This window comes from Podarcis pityusensis (genome assembly GCF_964106645.2).
Source record: "Podarcis pityusensis genome assembly, chromosome: 2".
Classification (NCBI taxonomy): Eukaryota; Metazoa; Chordata; class Lepidosauria; order Squamata; family Lacertidae; genus Podarcis; species Podarcis pityusensis.
In genome coordinates this window covers 42,453,847-42,474,629 of record NC_138029.1, presented here as the reverse complement: position 1 = coordinate 42,474,629, position 20,783 = coordinate 42,453,847, and the positions used below count along the sequence as shown (strand labels likewise).

The window sequence follows — 20,783 nt, the reverse complement described above, 5'->3', positions numbered from 1 at the left end:
GGCCAGCAAGGACCCTGGGAAAATAGAGAGAGATCTGAATCCAGTTGCAGAAGGGATTGTACATAATAAAATAAAGTGTCCCAGAAAAACACCTTGCGCATAGAGAATCTGGGGCATGACTGTATCCCCAAACGTTTTGCTTACAGGTGCTGATCACTCTGTGGATCCTATGAATTTAATTAAGCTTTGTGCCTCTAATCATGCATACATAGTGCAGACACTTTGTTCGATTTCTTTTACTCTCAATGCCCCCCCCCGCCATATAACCAGTATTAACATATTTAAACCCCCGAGTTTACTCTGCTTCTCCCACTCTTTCCCTCATGAAGGCAAATGTTCCTTGCTTTAAAAGTCTGTGTCGGTTATTGCAGCATATGTCACCCTGGTACCATCTTTCCTAGGTATCTGGATATGATAGAGCAGGCTCTTGCCGCTGGTGAAGTTGTTCTGATTGAGAACTTGGAAGAATCTGTTGACCCAGTTCTAGGTCCATTGCTTGGCCGTGAGACAATAAAAAAAGGAAGGTAAGATGGTGGTGAATCAGAAGGCTACTCATCTGCGGTTGTCAAGTTCTGGATGACGGGAAAGCTTGTGTGTTGTCTGACAGGAGCTGCTGTCGATTCTGTGGGCAATATGTGTGCAAGTTCTGGTGAACTTTCCTAGAGGCCACCAGGGGAAATTATTCTCCAAGCCCAAATTTCAGGAACCAAAATATTGTAATGGTTGAGTTAGGTGGACCTTCTCAATAATGGTACAACAGTGATGGGGTGTGCCCCCTCCCCCGGGAGATGGTGTCTCATAGTCAAGTTGGGGGCATCTTTTAAAACACTTTTGTTGTAGCAGCTTTTGAAAAATGGTGTCCTGAGTGATAAGAAAAAAATAATCCAGCAGGCCATTACTTTTATATCATGGGGTTCTATTTTAAATATTTGTTTTATTGTTAGGTCCAGTGAGTATTGGGAAAGTGATCACCATAGGATAATAAAAATAACAGCAGTCACACATAGAAGACTCAGATGTGGTTTGCTGTACTCTTAATTAGAAGAGGCAAGTCAAATAAAGCAAAGCCTCCTGGACTTGATATAAGAATAAAAAAAGCAAACAAATCCTTTTATATTAAAATAATGAAAAATGCTCTTATTTGACAAGCTTCTTCATTCTGATATTCAGCTGTCAATCCTCCTTTTTCTTTTGCTACACTCCTGTCTTTTCTGTTCTTGGTTTATTTCCTCTGGTCCTTCCACAACATTCCTCTGTCACTGAAGTGGAGATGTTACAAGCCATGACACCAGTCTATGTGCCTAGCCATTAAAGTATATTCTTGTGGAGTCCTGATCATAAAGCCATTTATGGTGACAACTATGCCACGGCCACCATGTATGAAGTGGCCTGTGTGACAGACGTCCTTGAGGTGTCCTGCACACTCCCTTATTGAAAAAGTCATGCCTTTTAATTCTGAGAGGTGCAGTGCATTCTTATCTTCATACTACTGAATACCTTTCATTTCATAGTGATATAGCGTTGCTTTAAAATAGTCGTTCCACTTCAATTTGGCACTTCTGTTTATTTCACCTGAAGAATAGCATTGTCATGTGATGACTTAGGAAAAACCCATTCCCACAACCATATATATATATATATATATATATATATATGCAACTTGTGGGAGAGACGTTGAAGATAGATGAGGACTCTTGTTTTCCTTTCAGGTGCATTAAAATTGGAGATAAAGAGTGTGAGTTCAACCCCAATTTCCGACTGATTCTCCACACCAAGCTTGCAAACCCCCATTACCAGCCGGAAATGCAGGCACAGTGCACCCTCATCAACTTCACAGTGACTCGGGATGGCCTGGAAGACCAGTTGCTGGCAGCAGTTGTCAGTATGGAGAGGCCTGACCTGGAAGAACTAAAGGTAAGTTGCAAGCTGGCTGCAAGCCTAAAATGAAACCTTTTCCCATTGAGCCTTCCTCTACAAAATGAATTTTGTACAGTTAAAATGTACTTCCCGCTGTTCATGACACCCAATAGGAAGCCAAAGACAAAAAACAAAAACAAAAAACACGTACTCCACAGGCCAGCACATATACTTTCTCTTCTTGCTCCCCACTCAAATGCAGTGGCATGCATGCATGCATGCATGCATGTTCTTCCTTCGTAGTTGGCCAGAAGAAAAAGTGGGGGTTGGCAGAAGGGTCAGAAAGAGAAATATGCCTGGAGATGGAGGGAGGCGGCAGTGAACAGTAGGAAACCAGGAGGAGAACGGGTGAGAAAGAAGGAGGAGTTAGGCATTGAGCTGGCTGGTGGCTATGCATATAGTTTTCTTTCTGATGTGAGGAAGTACAGACTCTCTTCTGGGTGGAAAAAAAACCCCCAACTTGAGGGAGCAACATTGTAGGAGGTGAGAGACTATTTTCCTGTGGGTTTTCTTCAGTGACCAGGCAGCAAGCAGTAACAGACAGTGTGGCTGTTTTGGCCCAGACCACATTCTGAGGGCATTGGCGTTTTTTCTTGGCCTCTTCTCCCTGTCCTGCTCCCATGTGAAGTGACAGCACTGCAGAGGCCTTTCACAACCTGGCCTCATTTCACCTCTCCCCTCAAGCAGCATTGAGGCACTGCAGAGGCCTTCCTTGACCTGCCTCTGACCTCTTTCCCCCTCCCAGCAGCTGCCCTATGCAGACTGGCCTGTCTCCATTGCAAACAGCATCTGTGCTGGCTGCAAAATCTGAACGGTCCCTCTACTCATGCTCATTCACTCATTGAAAAAGGCCACTAGTCAATCTCAATGCCCTCTGTCTGTTGGTGCTCCTCATTCCACTACACAGTGTTTGGTGTGTTGGTGGCAGTTGTGCCCTTTCCTCCTTCAACCCCAACAGCAGCCAGACAGCTGGTGGGAGGGCACTGTTTGCAGAGGCACTTCATATATTTATTTAGAGCATTTGTTCCCTGCTGCTCAGCCAAAAAGTCTCCCAGGGTGGCTTAAATACAAGACACTTGAATAAAGTAGACAGAGTCCAGAGAGAAAAGCCTGGCAAAAGTTAACCAAATGAAACAGAATATAGCTTCATCAGGAAGGAACAGAGAGCTTTTATCTTTTTGCAAGGCCTTGCATGGCGTAATGCAACTAAACATCCAGAAGAAAGTTGCCTTGCAGCTAGGCAGCCAGTGCATGCTGCAGTAATCTCAATGAAGATAATGGCAGCTTCCTTGGTTGCTATGCAGCACCTCCCCACCCCCCACTTGGTTAGTTGACTTACTGACAACAGAAGTTACCTCTAGATTACACACTGAATAATATCTGCTATTGTACTTCCAACTGGAGAACAGCACTCTTCTAGGCGTGGCCAGCACTGCAGCCCACAAAAAAATATATTCAGGGTACCACAGATCTGGGGCTCAGACTTCTCCTGGGCCACCCAGTAACAACACTCGCAGTAAGGTTTTCTTTTGGTGGCAGAGCCAAAACTGTGGAATGTTCTGCCTACTAAGGAAATTTAAATGCTTTTAGAAAGAACGTGAAGACATACCTTTTACATCAAGCTTTTGGAGGTGAGGGGAGATGCAAGCTGAGAGCTCTTTTGTCATGTGCTGTTTACATTCTATTGATGTTTAAATTGGTTTCAGAAATATGTGTCAGTGTGTTTTAATATGTTGTACAGCACCTGGTGACTGTAGGGTGAAGGGCAGTATAAAAATATCTAAATGAACAAAATAAATAAATTTGCTGCACAGATTGCTCCCTTTGCTGGGAGAGTTTCCATGCCACATAATAGTGCCATATAATAGTGGCAAGCTGTATATATTTCAACCCAATGGTGTTGAGCAGGTATTTTGGGTAGCCTCCCTGTGTTGGCCATAATATGTAGGCCAGTTGGAAAGGTGTAAACAAATTCCCATTGGTTTTAATATCTGTGAATCATATACCTAAATAGTTATGAATCACACACTTAATTAACTGCTAGGTAAAAATAGTAGCAGAACATATTGAGGGGTTGGTTATCAAGTTGCTTAGAGTATAGCGTACTGATATAAAAGCATCCATCTGAGACTTCTCTGAACAAAGGCCCTTTAAAAAATCTTACAAATAGCCAAAGAGTCAAATGCTTCCTTGAATAGAAAATAAAAAAGTTTCCTGTTGAAAAATGTGACCTTATTTGTTGTTTAATATTCAGACTTCTTATAAATTTTATGGTGGCATCTTCATGGCTTGTCCATTGAAAATCTATCAAGGATATAAAATTGTTATAATCTTGACAAGGCAGCTTGTAAATTTAAAATATGAATCACAGTAAAAAGCTGGGCCAGTATATGATATTATGATTTGGTTTGGGACTTTTTTGGCCCGAGGACTGTGCTGTTTCATGTACAACCTTCCAGAGGCCACATGCCAGTGGCAAAAGTGTGCAGAGAATGAATGTGCTTCTTACCTTTGTACAGGATGCTACATTCCTGCTGCACGAAAGTTGGAGGTTTCTACATGTGAAACTCTCTGTCCAGACAAGTGTGTTGTTGTTCTTCAGTGTTGCGGCCCCCCTCTATGTGGGTGGGTGGGCACAAGAGAAACAGAGAGAGAGAGAGAGAGAGAGAGAGAGAGAGGGTGGTTTTGCGGAACGTCTACAGAAAAAATACCCTGCTGCTGGTGTTAGGAAAATGCTTGCTGTGGAAATCAAGGCATTAATGTATTTTGTGTTTTGGGGGGGGTCTGTACCTCAACTCTTTACAGTCTGATCTCACAAAGCAGCAGAATGGATTCAAAATAACTTTGAAAACTTTGGAAGACAACTTGCTGTCCCGCCTCTCTTCTGCTTCAGGGAACTTCCTAGGGGATACAGCTCTAGTGGAAAATCTAGAAGTCACCAAACAGACAGCTGCAGAAATAGAAGAAAAGGTAAAAATGCAAACTGGGTCTGGGTGGATATGCAGGGAACGACCCCTGCGTATGCATTTTGTCTTAAGAGCTAGGAAGTTCATTAAAACTTTTAAAATGTATATTAGGTCATCTTGTTCTGCTTGGAGACTAGAAATCATTAGGAGGCCACACACACTTCGGTTCTGGTCAAGTCTAGGAATCTTCCTGCTTCAGAATAGATGGGCATTAAATGGGCAATTCAAAGTGAAGTACAAATAGCAGTATCCAATGTAAAGACCATAAAACTTTAGCACTATAATAAGATGCCTTAAACCATTCCAGTTTAATACCAAGGCTTTTTATTTAACTTCAGTTAATTCAACATGCATTACATTAACTCAATTAAACTTGGATTTTAGCAGAGGCGGCATGACAGGATCCACTGAAGTTTATGTGGTCCAGATTAAATTGGCAGGAATTCCAGCAGTTTGGCACTGATGTGGCTCCCCTGGGTAAAAAAATCTGTCTTTTAAAACCATCCTCTTTGATAGTTGTCTGACACACATAATTTGCTTTGCAAATTTCAGTTGCATCTTTCACATACAAGTAGCTTTCTGCAGCCATTGGAGCATATAATTCCAAGCTGTATCTATGTACAGACTACAGAAGTTCCCATGCTGTTTGTATGGGTGGTTCTTAAACCCATACATGATGTATGTTTGTAGAGGCTAGTGCATCATCAATCTTCTTTTGGAATTCCTTGCCAAGTAATTTTGTAAGAAGGCCTTGTACACTTCTGTACTATAAGATGTGGGAAAATATTATTACTATTCATTTCATTTCTATACTGCTTTATATTTTAAAGGAAAAAAAATCTCCAAGTGGTTTACAACCTAAATTAAAACCTCAAATACAACAATCTAGGATAAAACATTACAGTGGTGCCTCGCAAGACGAAATTCATCCGTTCCGCGAGTCTCTTCGTCTTGCGGTTTTTTCGTCTTACGAAGCACGGCTATTAGCGGCTTAGCGGCTATTAATGGCTTAGTGGCTTAGCGGCTATTAACGGCTTAGCGGCTTTAAGAAAAAGGAAACAAACTCGCAAGAACTCGCAAGACGTTTCGTCTTGCGAAGCAAGCCCATAGGGAAATTCGTCTTGCGGAACGACTCAAAAAACGCAAAACCCTTTCGTCTAGCGAGTTTTTCGTCTTGCGAGGCATTCGTCTTGCGGGGCACCACTGTACTGAAGAATGCCCTTGCCTGCTGTGCCCTATACCACCCCCGAATTTGTGGGGATGGGGGCACTAGGCAGAATGCCCTCCTGTGGGATCTCGGCGCTCCTGGATGCTGTCTCTGATCCACGCCACTAGCTGCAAGAACTTCAAAAGAAACAATTAGGAGGAAGCGAATGCACATATTTCAAGGAAGGAGGGGGAGTAAAGACTGCTAACTGAAGAGATCTCTGATAAACAAGACGAGTCGGAGGAACAAGAATAAATCATGAGAAGATATGCCAAGACTCGGTATGGCAAAGGGACTGATGGGGGAGGGAAAAAAAACTTTCCTTTCTTTCTTCTATGTGATTAAACAAGAATCCCCCCCCTCACAAGTCAGAAATGTCGTTTTAATGACTTAAGCTGTGGATTTAAGACTGTGTGGAGATAAATTTTCTAACCAAAGCATGTTTTAAGAAGACCGTGGAATGTATAAGAGCTTTGGAATGCTGCAGTTAAAAATACCGTCGCCATGTTGGCAAGCTCTGTCGGAGGACTTGAGTCTGGGAGGAGGAATAGAGCTGCTTTTGTATTGTGTATGAGACTCCTCAGAGGGACTTAAGAACGACAGTTTGCGAGATAAATGATGGAAAGAGCGATGTTATTTATGAAAGCGATGATATATGGAAACCATCTCGATATGAGAATTGGATGAACGGAAAAATTCACACAGGATTACAATTGGGGTTTATCTGCTTAAGGAGATTATCAGAAGAGATCATAAAGAAAAAAAGAAAAAAATATACGAACAAGATGAGATGTGGAAACAGCAAGATAAGACTGGATAGAATTATGAACTTTATTTGGACTGATTTGGATATTAACGCAGCAGCAAGAAGATGATCAGAATCCCCCTTCGGAACTTGAAATATGGGTCCCCTCAACAAAAATTTAAAATTCGGCTTTGTAATTCGGAATTTATGTGATGTGATGTGATTTGATTGGTTGGTTAATAAAAATTATTTTTTTAAAAAACATTATTGAAGAAAGTCAAATATAAAGTATACATTCAAAGCAACATAGAATCATAGATTTGGAAGGGACCACAAGGATCATCTAGTCTAACCCTCTGCAATGCAGGAATCTTTAGCCCAGCATGGGGCTTGAACCCATGACCCTGAGATGAAAAGTCTCATGCTGTACCAAACTTAAATATTATCTTAAAGGTTTCAAAATAAAACATTACAAAGGAGACCAGCTACAGAATTCAGATTCAATGTATCAAAGGTTTTTTTTGTTTTTGTTTAAAAAAATCTTAAACATTTCCCAAGAAAACATTTCAGACATTGGTTTCTGAGGAACTTGCAAATGAATGAAGAAATCTGTTGGAAATCAGGATAGTATCCAGCAAAGGAATTCCATTACTACAAGGACTTCTGGCCACACAGCAAAACTGTCCCTCTCCTCTCTCCCCAAACCTGCTCTGGATCATATCTTGGATATGATCACAGTCTAGGAAAATAAGAAAACTATGTTTACAGGAAATACTTGCTTGACAATAAAGATTCTACAGGAAATACTTTTTTGATAGCTTGATAGCAGGCATGCTCTTGCGTCTCAGCAAGAGAGACACAAAATATGTCTACTCTCCCAAGGTGAGGATAAAGAAGGGTGTGGGAAATGAAGTGAGCAACCCTAAGTATCAGCCTAGTATCTGTGGGAAGGTCAGTACAGGTTAGGTCAGAAATGACAGTCTAAGAAACTTCAGAGTTCCCTCCCACCCTCTCTCTCTCCTTTTTCATATAGACAAATCATCCTCCAGTGCAAGGTGAGTTGCATCCTAACACTTCTAACAGGGGGAAACCCTGAGAGGAGAGAGTGGGGAGGGAGGGGGAGTTTTGTTGTGCAGCCAGATACCACCTTAAGTTTCTTGATGACCAAGTTGCAAGTAAGATGACATTTGAACACCTTTCCTCTTCATTCCTTGGATTTTACATTACTGGAGCTTTTCAGTGCCAGAAGAAGCAGGCAGGTGAGGAGAGAGGAGGCACTCCTGACACACGTGGCATGTTGTTATGTCTAAACCAATCAGCTGAGCTTATGTCATCTCTATGGAAACAAAGTTTGCACGAACGAATGTGGTTGTCTTACATCTTCATGGCTGGATTTGCCTTTCCTTTCCTCTAGGTCCAGGAGTCGAAGGTGACAGAAACAAAGATTAATGAGGCAAGGGAGCATTACCGTCCTGCAGCAGCTCGTGCCTCCTTGCTGTACTTTATCATGAATGACCTCAATACCATCCATCCCATGTACCAGTTTTCCCTGAAGGTACAGCATTTATGTGTTTGGGGACTTCCTCCAACTTCCCAGACAGTTTAAATTGTGCTAAATCTTACGAGTCAAATTGTAGGAGTACCCCATTGCTTTTCAAATATAGTGACAGCTGGATTTCAGTGGCTCTTTACTTTCTCTGTACTTTAACTGCTAACCATTTGTACTACAGGATTGCTGGTTTTGACCTTTAAAGCTCTAAGCAGCCAGGGACCAAGAGATCTCAGGAATTGCTTCCTCCCCTATGAACCCACTCAATATCTTTCTTCGCTTTTTTGCTTCTGAACAAGAGGGAGAAGCATTTGGGTTGCAGCACCTAAATTTTGGTAGCATGTGAATCCTTTACCTGTTTTTAATGTTTTCTCTAAAACTCTTTATATTATGACCTTCAGGTGCTTTTCTTTTACTCCTGCTATTTTCTGGTTCATTTTCTGGTTGTTATTTCACCGTTGTTGTTCATCATCATCATCATCATCCTTTTTCCCTAGTAGGGACTCAAGGCAGCTTACAGATAAAATAAGAGCTAAAAACGTTTGTTTTGATTCATTTAAAAACAAACATCTCTATCTATAATCTATTAAAAACATACAGATAATTTCAATAAAAACATCACGGCACCAGCTCTTTCATTAAAAGCAGTCATTTCCCCAAACACTGTTGGAATAAGTTATTCACCTGCTGGTGGAAGGACAACAAGGAAGGAGCCAATCTAGCTTCTCTAGGGAGGGAGTTCCAAAGTCTGGGAGCAGCCACCGAGAAGGCCTTCTCTCATATCCCAACCAAGCATTCCTGTGAGGGTGGTGGAACTGAGAGAAGAACCTCCCCTGATGGTATCAAAACCTGAACAGGTTCATATGAGGGAATATGGTCTTTTAGATAGCCTGGACCTAAGCTGTATTGGGCTTTATAGGTCAAAACCAGCATTTGAATTGTTTCTGGAAACAGGCCAATATCGAGTGGAGCTGTTGTAACAAGGGTATTGTATGCTCCCTATAACCCTATTTTAACCTCCATATTTTAACCTTGTATTTTAGTTCATTATGCTGTGCCATTTTTGCTTTGAAGACTGCCTCGGATATACCTAGGTGTAGAAAGGCAGGATGAAAATATTTAAATAAATAATTCAGCCTTACAAAAGAAATCCCTCTTTCAGAAGCAGCATTCTGTAAAGTAAAGACAGTGTGATCTGTGACAGGTTGTGTGTGCTTTCTGAGAACAGATTTACTGAGAAAAGCCATGGCCATACAATGACTTCCCTCAATGTGCCTGTGCCCGTAACAGACCAATTTTAGTATCTTCTAGTTATTGATACACCCATTTAATATAGCCAACATCCCACACAGAATCTTTTTACAGATCATTGTGTCCTAGAGCTTTTACGGACTTAAAATAAGAAAGAAATGTGTGTGCTGTGTGACACTTTGGTTACAAAAGATCCACAGTCTTCCCTTCAGGTTGCAGAGAGCGTGATATCAAGCTGCAGTTACATACTGCTAATGAAATGTGATTCTCCCCTTGAGCTAGAAGAACCTCATTTGCCACTGAGAGTTTTCTGTGTAAGATGGTTATACAAACGTCACTGACACATCCTAGGGTGGTGCCTGCTGATGGCAAGATGGGCAACCTTCCCATGCCTGTGCAATCTTTTGCATATTCAAATGTTGTGCATTTCGCTTTTCATTTTCAAAAGTGCTTTCCAGACTGTTACGTGGCTTGTGTGTTCCTGCAGTCTTCTAAAAAAAATTAAAAAGAGGGTGAGGTATCTCACTTCAGGGTTTGGATGCAGCCTTTGAGGCCCCTTCTTCTGGCCCGTTGGGCTCTCACTAGGCTGCATCTCCTCTCCTCTCCCTTGGCCACACCCGTCCTAGCCCTGCTCTGTGTCCTCCTGGAGTGGAAGGTGTCCTTGGAATACCCCTTGTTTGGCTGGATGAGGCTGTATGTGCATGCAGAACCTTTAACTTTAACATGCCTGGAATGTCAGGGTCAAATATTTTGCTTCTGGGCCTGTTCACTACTAGCACCTGGCCTCCAGAAGGTTCCTCATCAGGGAATGTGGTCTTTGGACTGAAGAAGGTTCTCATGCATCTTTTCCTGTCATGTAAGTAGCCCTGGAGAGGGGAGTAACCTGGCCCCAGATTGTGTGCCTTTATGGGCTGCAAATCATACCAAGAGGAAACCTTTTACAGCCTCCAGGACGTGATAGGTTAGTTAAGAAGTCTCTTTGAATCAATTGATTCAGTAGGTTTGAAGGTACTTGTAGAAATCTGCTGAATCAAAGATAAAGGCTGCTTTACAGAAGATTGCTGAAACATTGGTTTCAAAATTTATCATATCAACCCCCCACGAGAATTAAATAGGCCTTTGCAATAACTCAGAGAGAGCTTTTAAGAACAATGAAGGAAAAAACTGTCCTGTGAGTAATATAGTGATATTGCATGTCTAGACGTTGTGTTGCTATAAACTAGTAGTATTTTACTTGCTGAGGCTCTTCAAATCCTAAGAAACAACTATTTTCAAGCTGTAATTTAACTTGAGAACCAGTTTTTACCATCTGAAAGCACATTCAGTGATTTTTCCTATAGTATTTTTTTCCTTATTCAAGTGATGAAGACTTACAAGTGTTTCTTTCTCATTTGTTTTTCTCTTTCTAATAATCCCAACTCTAGCCTTTATGAAACATTCAGTTCCTATGGCCTGGGACAGCATGTGTCCATTGGTTTGGCTGCAGGAAATATTTTTTTATTTGAGATTTTTACTTGACTTTATCTTCTGAGTTTCCTCTAGAGAGGATATAATGAGAGGAGCATTTTCCCCGGGGAGGCCAGTGTCCTTCAGATAATCATTTTCAGAGAAGTGTCATTTCTGTTGCCTAGGGAAAATGAATATTTTGTCTGTCTTTGAAAACCTTGTGTTACAGATATTTATATCTTCATTTACTTTCTTTATCTGGTTTGGGCTAGGCATTCTGTTCTGTGGCATATCTTTTAAAAAGACATGGAAAAAACAGAATGTGTGTCTTAGTTGGAAATCATTAATGAAATGCTCATATTATTTTCCAGAAACAGACAAACTTACATTTGACAAAATTTGTTTCAATTGCTCTACAATATAAAGACTGTGAAGTTACAACATTCAGATATAACTTGAATCACCCCTTAAATCAGAGGTGATATGCTCCTGTTTGGAGACTGGATCTGCAGATTTTCTGCACACACACCAAGTAAGATCCCACCAGTTTTGGCAATGGGGACAAACATAAATTAAACACTGTGATGGGGTGGGCAAAGAACAGTACCCTGATGAGGATGCAAATCACCCCCTCTGCAGTCATTGGGCTGATCATTTGGTGGATGGAGAGGGAACAATAACACCTACCCTCAGTTGACCTGTACAGGTGAGGAGCCAGATGCTTTGTGCATGTGAGAGTGTGCATGCAAGACAATGGAGTGGCCCCATCCACTTTAAGCCCCATCCACTGCTGCCATACAGCCCCTGGAGGATTGGCCAAGGGCAAATGTGGCCCTTGGACCAAAAAATGCTAGCCTCCCCTGCCTCAAATTTTCAGCTATAAGACTAAAATAACAAGAGATACACAACTGATGAAATGACTGATGGGAAAGAGTGCTGCGGCAGAACCAAAGGACAGGACAGGATGTCTGAAGTTGGGAAAGTGGCAGTGTGTTCACTGGATAGGGAGCCTGATGATGGGTCAGGGTGGTGAAACAATGTGGGGTGAAGGCAAGAAGGGAGGGACCAAGGAGAAAACTGAGCTAGGGCAAAACTGAAGATGAGTTCCAGTGACAGCAGGGATGGTGATCGATTGGCAAGAAGAGAACGAACAGGCTAGGGAGCTTCAGGGAGTTAGGAGATTGACAGATCTTTACTTGGAAAGCATGTGGCTTTAAGAATGGCACAGAAAGAGAAAAACCAACCAACCAACCAACCAACCAACCAACCAACCAACCAACCAACCAGTAATTGTCCCATTGCTGCAGCATTATGATAAAATTCTGAGAACATCAGTTACTTGCAAAAACTTGCTGCTACCCCCACCCCAATTTTAGGAGAAAAGATCCGTTCTAAACTTTCAACCCGAAACTATTTTTTTTGAAGACACAAGCTGAATCTGCCATATAGTTTGAGTGGGAATGTCACTCCAGGCTGGTTCCCGTAGTATGAGACTTGCTCTGCCTTGCTTCTTCCCACTGTGGTGGCAGTTCTGTTTTTTAAAAAGCACAGCTAAAGGTTGCAGGCACAGCAAGAAGAAACTGGACTGGCCCTCTTTAATATTGCCTTACCTTCCTAGCTTGCAGACTGCAGTGTGTGACACAATATTAAACCCCTAATCCTTTTTTTAAAAACTGAAAATTGGGTTGCTCAGATTCTGACCAAGGCATCGTGAGACAGAAATTGCATATCACTCATACCCTGTCTAGTTGCACCCACAGAATCTCAGTTTATATCCTGCACATGTCCAATTGGAGGGAAGCAAGGGGAACTTTTTCTTTTGAAAGAGATTGACAATGAAGAGGGAGATTCCTCGTGCTATCTGCCAACTTTTTCAATCCCATTGATGGATAATGTTTTGCCCATACTTTCCAAGGTTGGATGGCGTGAGCATTGTATTGTTGAAGCCAGGAATGTTTTGAAGTATTATTGCAGTGTCTCATGTAATTCATTTCTCCCTGTCTCTCTCTTTCTCTCCACATCTAGGCATTCAGTGTTGTCTTTCAGAAAGCTGTTGCAAGAGCCTCGCCAGATGAAAACCTAAAAGAGCGAGTAGCCAACCTTATTGATAGCATCACCAGCTCTGTGTTCCAGTACACAACTCGGGGGCTGTTTGAATGTGACAAACTGATTTACACGGCCCAAGTCACTTTCCAGGTAAATTGATTATTCCCTCGTAGCACCCTCTGCAGTAATGATTGGTGAGCCACACCCACTCTGTAGCAGTGTTCTGCTCATCACTTGCATTAGGGATTACCAAACTGTGTCTGTAAAAATACAACTGAGCATCATACAGCATCTAGCACAGCACATGATAGTTGCTACAGCAAGCAGAAAAATCCTTAAGTGGTCCTCCAAGACTTCCGTCAGTTATCAAGCGCTCCATGGGGAAGACGTTTGGAACCCACTGACCTACAGAGTAGAAATGTCTGTGACTTGTCCAATGGACAGTTAGACCCTCAAATCCACATACAAGTTATGTGTATAACTAGGGATGGACAGATCAATCTATTTCTGTCGTGTGCTAGTTTCATGTGTTCACAAAACCAGCTCCATGTTGCCCTCTTCTCCCCCCCCCCCAGGTGTATGTGTGTTTAAACTACTTACCTGATATCCTCTCTTTTTCTTTAATATTTTACAGCTGCTTAGAGCAGTGAATATCTCCTCTGTGGCCACCAGGATATTTTTGTATGGAAAAAGAAAATAGTTCCCCCATAGGTACATGGGGACAGCCATTATTTTCTCCAAACAATTCTCCAGAAAGTGACTACAGGCAACTTCCCACTTGCACACATTTTAGTTGTGCATGACCGCTGACACGTGTGCCATTTTCGGCTCTGAAAGAGGGTGGGGTGGAACGGAGATGGAATGGGCTGGGGCAGGGTGGACTGGACTGGACTTGTGTGTGTCCTGATGATGCACACGGCGGCCAGGAGCAGAACCCCTGCTTAAGTGGGGATTCCCCTGTAAACAGTATGAAGTAAAATGCTCCAGGGAGCATTTTAAAAAGATATATTTTTGGCTGCATGGCCACAAAGGAGATGTGAGCTGCTCTAAGCAGCTGTAAAATGTTAAAGAAAGAGAAAGGTAGCCCTTGGGCAACCTTGCAAGTACAGTTTGGACCAATGCACAGATTGGTTTGCTGATTATTCGGAATGTGTTCTAATCTGCACATTGGTCCTAAGGAGGCAAAGTGGGTAGGTTTGTTCCCAAATGTGGAGCAAACTGGAATCCTTCCCACCCATAGGTTATACTGGTGCTTTTATTTGTAAAGGTTATTACTTGCTTTGGTTATTTCAGGTCCATCTTTAAATGTAAGTTCAAAAGGAAAGAATTAAGTACAAAATGTCTGCAATTCTAGCACCAGTGCTAACATTCATGCCTTTGGGTACAATCCTGCTGGATTGTGTGTGTGTGTGTGTCCTGCAAACAAAAGCCTTTTCTTCAGGAAATCCTTGCAACTTTCTGCAGTGCCATGTGGGTTTGTCGTTGCAGATACTTCTGATGAATAAAGAAATTAACGCTACAGAACTTGACTTCCTGCTAAGATATCCAGCCCAGCCAGGAGTCACCAGTCCAGTAGACTTTTTGTCAAATCAGTCATGGGGTGGCATCAAGGTAGCTGTTTTTAACTCGTAAAGTCTTTTTATATGTATAACCAATAGATAGTATCTACTATTAAATGTAGCCTAATCTTCCATGTAAAAAAAGTTTTTTTCAGTTATGTTGGCCCTTCCCAGAACCCAGCAGGACCAAATCGTACAAGCGAAGCAGGGGATGATGGCATTGCTTAGCCACAAAGTATGAAGTTAGTAAAAAGTACTGCAGAATAAAACTTTTAGGGTTTCTCGTTCTTTGAGAACTGTTCTCTCTTTGGGTTCTTTTGCCTTTCCCGAATTCCTGAAATGCTACCAACATAATGGTTGAGGGAATTTACCCATTTTCCTAGTGCCTGGTGGCATGTGAATTAACACAGGGCAGGTCCACACTATGCATTGGGAGCACATCCAAAAGTGCACCATACGTTTAAAGCATGTGAGTTCCTCCAAAGAATCTTGGGAGCTATAGTTTAAGAGTCCTGGAAATTGTGGCTGTGTGAAGGGAAACTACAGTTCCTAGGATTGTTTGCTTTAAATGTGCATTGGATGTAGTGGTGGCTGGTGCCCATTGGAACTGGTGAGGCAGAAAGCGCAGAGGCCAACTGTAGGTAAACCCACAGCCAATGACACGCAGAGCCAACAAATTATAGTTTTACCCCCCCCCACCCCACCCCATTGATTTCAGCAAGGGCAATACTTGAGATACTAAAGTGGATAGCCATTACCACCCTCTGGGCTGGATGTATGAAATAAGGGAAGCAAGTGTAAGCTGTCTGAAGTCAGACCAAGGTTGATGGGGCAGTGCTCCATTTGCCCTAATGGACCAGCCTTCACTGGTTGAATGTGTGGTGGATACGCCCACAGTATGTAATGTGAGTTTCTGAGAATCACAAGTGGAGAGAGTGCTGCTGCACTCAGGTCCTGATGGATGGCTTCCCATCACATCTGGTTGGCCATTTTGAGAACAGGATACTGGATTAGATAGGCCAGCAGGCTCTGCTTATGTTCCTATTAGGAGAAACTTCTTAATGATAAGAGCAGAACAACGGAAGCAGTGACCTAGAGGGGCGGTGGGCTCATGTACATAGTCGCCTCCAACTCTGATAGTATGGAACACTGAAATCCCAAAAAATGTCCTTAAGCAGTTACAAGTACAATGCTGAAATACAGTATTGAGATTATTCTTGAAGGGTTCTTTTTAAATATACAGTCTCCTGTCACCTTCCAAGTGCACCATTTTGCAGAAACTTGGTTATATCAACCTCTTAAACGTTAACAATAAAGCTGAACTGGACCACCAAGGACCTGCAGAATTATGCATTTTAACAGCAATATCAGCAAACTGTTTTGCACAGTCCTCTACAAAAGGATAATGTGTACAGCCTAACGAAGCACAAAAACAATCCATGAACGCCAAATTGGTTTCCTCCCTGGAAAAAGAGCAGCTGATCACATCTTTACAATAAGACTTTCAACATGTTTTCTTTCTTTCTTTCTTTCTTTCTTTCTTTCTTTCTTTCTTTCTTTTTTTACCGTAAGTAAAGGGGGAGATATTTTCCCGCTTCATCAACTTCAGAAAAGTGTTTGACTCTATCTGACAACTTGGAGCTGAGCCTTAAATTGTTACAAAATGGAATTGGCAAAAATATATACAGTCTCATCATATCTGTGTTCCAATCCATCAAATTCAGGATATGGATCGGAAACAAAGGCAATCAAACAAGAGAGAGGTGTAAAGCAGGGAAGCACCCTCAGACAGAGTCGCTTCAAACTACATCAGTGATGTTTTGACCCCATTGGAATAGTCATAAAATCTAGGGCTGTGTCTAAATGACTTGCGACTTGAATGTATTGTTTGCAGGTGACCTAGTCCTACTGTTACGCAGTCGGGAGAGAATAGGAATAACTTTGCAGACTTCTGAATTACAGGGTCAAGCTGGAATGAGAAAATGAAAACAAGGCCAAAATCCCCAAGCCAAGCAAGATTCTGTTGCAAAGCAATTAAAGCTGAACATGGCTTTAGGTGTGCATGCATTGCCTTTGGGGAACTTAGCAAAAGTTATCAGAGCCCTGCAGGGAAATGTTCTGTAAGACCATATCAAGTAACAAAGATATTAGGTCTGTTTGGGTGTGATTTTCCCCTCTCCCTTGGATTGTCCTCAGGGTGAGACTTTGAGAAGGTTTGGAGCTAGAGAGTGCCTACTACCCTTTTAAAAGGAAAGTATAATTTCCCTGTTGATTGTGGGATATTTAAATAATTGGGTTATCATGGTCCAATTGTTTGCTTCTCTCTTCAGGGAAGGAAATGTGGGAGTTGTGTGTCTGTACACACATGCGTGTACACAATGTGGGTTTTTTGTTTTGTTTTTGCTAGTGCTGTCTCTTCTTGAGGATAATCTCAATAGAAATTTCTCAGCAGCCTCAGAGAGACTTTCCTGCTCTAGTGTCCCTAAAACAGGGAAGCCTGTGAAACCTTCAGTAAGAAATCTACTTCAGATTAAATAGTTTTTAATCATAAAGCAATGAAGAGAGATGGTTGCATCTTAAAAGGGCAGAGAGGAACTGCAGGATTGCCATAATGCTGTGATGTCAGCCACAGTAACATAATTATTGCTACTGTTCATATATATATATATTTCAGCCCAAAGCAGTGAACAGCATTTTAAAGCAACCAAGTATAATAAAATGCCATCAATCAAAACAATATAAGATATTACATAAGCAAAAGATCTAAGCTACAAGATCTGGACATCTTCTGGGGGGAAAATAACACCTACCTTTTCCCTTACTTTTTGCCACTCCTTGACAACTAATCTTAGGGCTCTTCTTTCTCTTCTTCTTAGTAAAGGTAAAGGTACCCCTGCCCGTACGGGCCAGTCGTGACCGACTCTGGGGTTGCGCGCCCATCTCGCTTAAGAGGCCGGGGGCCAGCGCTGTCCGGAGACACTTCCGGGTCACGTGGCCAGCGTGACGAAGCTGCTCTGGCGAGCCTGCACCAGCGCAGCACACGGAAACGCCGTTTACCTTCCCGCTATAAAGCGGTACCTATTTATCTACTTGCACTTAAGAGTGCTTTCGAACTGCTAGGTGGGCAGGAGCTGGGACCGAACGACGGGAGCTCACCCCGCCGGGGGGATTCGAACCGCCGACCATACGATCGATCGGCAAGTCCTAGGCGCTGAGGTTTTACCCACAGCGCCACCTGCGTCCCTAACTCACATATTATACTCACATATAATTATACTCACATATAATTCCCTAGCAGTTTATAAAGTGTTTTTTAAGAAATCAAATGTGAAGGAGGAGGTGGTTTACACACCCTGCTGCATTCTGTGGGGGATTTGAGCTCCTGCCAAGTTGTCACTGTGATTCAGGTTGGATGCGTTCAGGCTGTCTAGCTCTCTCTGCTTAGGGCTGCCCTGTTCGAAGAAAGTTGCTAAAATTCCGAGACTAAAATAGCCTCACTCATATTTCCCCAAAAAGTTGTTTGGGAGAACAAACACACCTAGTCCATTAATCTTTGGTTGAGCAGAAATTTAGACAGGCCAGTCTTTCATTTTAGACAACTTTAAAATATGTTTTAGTTATGCAGTAGAAGTCAGCTTTGGGTTTTTATATTTAAATTTTTATTGGTTTTATAATTTCTTATTGGCTTGAGTACTGTACATAAAGCTTCTCATTCACACACACTGTAGTTTGTATTTTATGTTATAGCCAGCAAAAATGTGGGAAGTAAAGTTGTGTCTCTCGTGATGAGGTCTATAACGCTCTGCAAAGGCTTGTTACCAGATTGTCTTCTATGAGGTGTGGCTCTGATAATCTTATTCCTTGCTTGAAGGACGTTCCTTTCTCTCATGCCTTCCACAGCAGCCGTAAGCTATGATGGGTTCCTGCTCTGCTTAGTTTTTTAGGGTTGGGATTTTGTTGTTGCTACAGATTTCAGAACTGCAGTTGTATTTCTTCATCTCAGTGCCTTCTCTGCTTCGTATTTTTCTGTGTGTCATAGTCTGGACCATGAAGGGGATCTCTGATTTATCCACACGTTGGGGAACATGTAGTGATTGCTCACTTTCTGCACAGAATTTCATTAGTTGCTTTGTTTACTGTTTACAATATTCTTTTTATCATGTTGTAACCCACCCTGGGACTTCAATTAAGGGCCAGTAAAAAATAAATAAAATAATGTAGCTGGCTTTCTTTTCTTTTTAAAAAAATCACATTGATGTTTGCAATGTATGACTGGAAGCTTTAAATACACATTTCTCAGCAGAAATCTCTCAAGTCCTTTACCCACTAATGAGAGAGAGAAAGAGAGCGAGAGCGAGAGAGAGAGAAGTGGTGTTTCACCTAGGGTTGTTGTTGATGAACTGAAAAGGCAAAAAGCTAAACCAGCTTCATGGTGGAGAGCTCTTTGGAGCCTTCAACCACCAATGCTGCCATTTTTCTACACAGTAATAAATGTAGTACTGAGAGTGTACGAATACCTGCGATTGCTACCTTCTTCAGATTCCAATTTATTCTACAGTGGAGGATATAATGAGAAATCATCTTTTCTTAAGAGTTTAAGGTTATGCAACAAGTAGACAGTGAGTGGCAAGTCTGTTTGTTATATCTGGTCTGCCACAGCTCTTGAAAGCATTGCCCTCCCTTTTCCCTCCCCAAACAAAGAACCAACAAGTTAACATCAAACATGTTTGCCATGTGTAGCTTCTTTTCTTTAGTCTTCCTGCCACAGGTAAGGCACCCATGGTTTCCATTTGTGACCCTGCCAGGGCCCCAATGTATCTTAATCCTTATCCCCCCGCATCTTATTATGACTTCCTTATCAGTGTTGCCTCCAGACACCTGAATTCCTTGACAGAAAGACCCAGTTCCCAACTCTTGAATTTTCCCATGTAGTGGGCTGTCTTTATATAAACTCAGATGAGTGGTTACCTAACTCAGTATTGTACACACTGACTTGTATCAGCTCTTCAGGATTTCAGACATGAACTCTTCCCCAGCTAAAGACTTAAAGAACTAAATACCCTTTGCATGAAAAGCATGTGCTCTGCCACTGAGCTATGGCCCTTTCTTCATTTCTGTTATGCTTTCTTTTCTGAATGTAAATGGCTCAGCCAAGAAGAGGGAAGCTGCTTGTTATGAGTTGAGGATACACCTGGCTAGCTTGGATTAATCTTTCCACCCTAGCCCCCTCCCCAAGCCCAATCATTTTCATCTTCTATTTCTGAAGAGGAAGAATATTCATTATGTAGATATGAAAAAGCAACTGAAAAGGCATTGTTTAATAAACGTGGTGTTCAATAATGAGCTCTAAATAGTGGATTCAGCTTTCAAGAGGAGAACGGCTGCAGAGACAAAGATGCATATTAATGTTGTATTTATAATTTTGCAGAATGCAGATGATAAGATTGTGTGTGTGGCTAAAAGATAAAATAGCAATTCATGTATTTCGCATTGAAGAAAAACCAGTATTTCCTTGACAAAGGCCTTTCTTTCTCCCGCCCTGTGTACTTTGTAGTTCTGTTAAGTTTCTATTCTTGTTGACGATTGATTTTGACACAATCTGCTGAATTTATGCAATGCACAATGATATTTTTTTGCTAATGCTGTCACAATCTTTTGATCAAGATGGTCTGATAAGACTGGCCTACAGTTTACTTGAGTACCCATGTTTAAAATATTAGTGTGGTATCAGCGTCATAACTGAATCCCTCCCATTTTGAAAATCTAGATCCTTTTTAGAACAGCGGTGGGCAGCGGTAGGTTTGCAGGATCTATTCCATATTTTTTACTAGAATTCAAAGGTCCCCCAACTAGGGCCAGGTGAAATAGTTGTACTCGTAGGCTCTATTCATGCTTGTGTTTACTGTGCACTCACTGTGTTTCCTGAGCTGGATTTTTTATCTGTGTTCAGCCGACATTATCCAAAATGCATATGCATCCTCCTGTGCTTTGTTATAAGATACTACTGTTTGATGTGTCGTTTCTCAAACCAGCTTCACACTGATTGGAGTCCTTAAGTCATTCTTAATCTGCCTGCAGCTAAGATGTGAACAAGTTC

General features: G+C 41.9%; 1 protein-coding gene across 2 annotated transcripts in view; it reads left to right on the top strand.

Annotated features, from left to right (window-relative positions):
• The window catches only part of DNAH9 (dynein axonemal heavy chain 9), a gene marked incomplete at its 5' end in the record, with an annotated part of 193,033 nt that overhangs the window by 131,754 nt on the left and 40,496 nt on the right, over window positions 1–20,783 (top strand). For both annotated transcript variants that reach the window (XM_080993517.1, XM_080993518.1), the window contains 6 exons: window positions 402–524; window positions 1,710–1,914; window positions 4,723–4,887; window positions 8,250–8,390; window positions 13,107–13,277; window positions 14,616–14,738. In XM_080993517.1, the coding sequence (XP_080849643.1) occupies window positions 402–524; window positions 1,710–1,914; window positions 4,723–4,887; window positions 8,250–8,390; window positions 13,107–13,277; window positions 14,616–14,738 (928 nt within the window). The remainder of the gene's footprint in view (window positions 1–401; window positions 525–1,709; window positions 1,915–4,722; window positions 4,888–8,249; window positions 8,391–13,106; window positions 13,278–14,615; window positions 14,739–20,783) is intronic.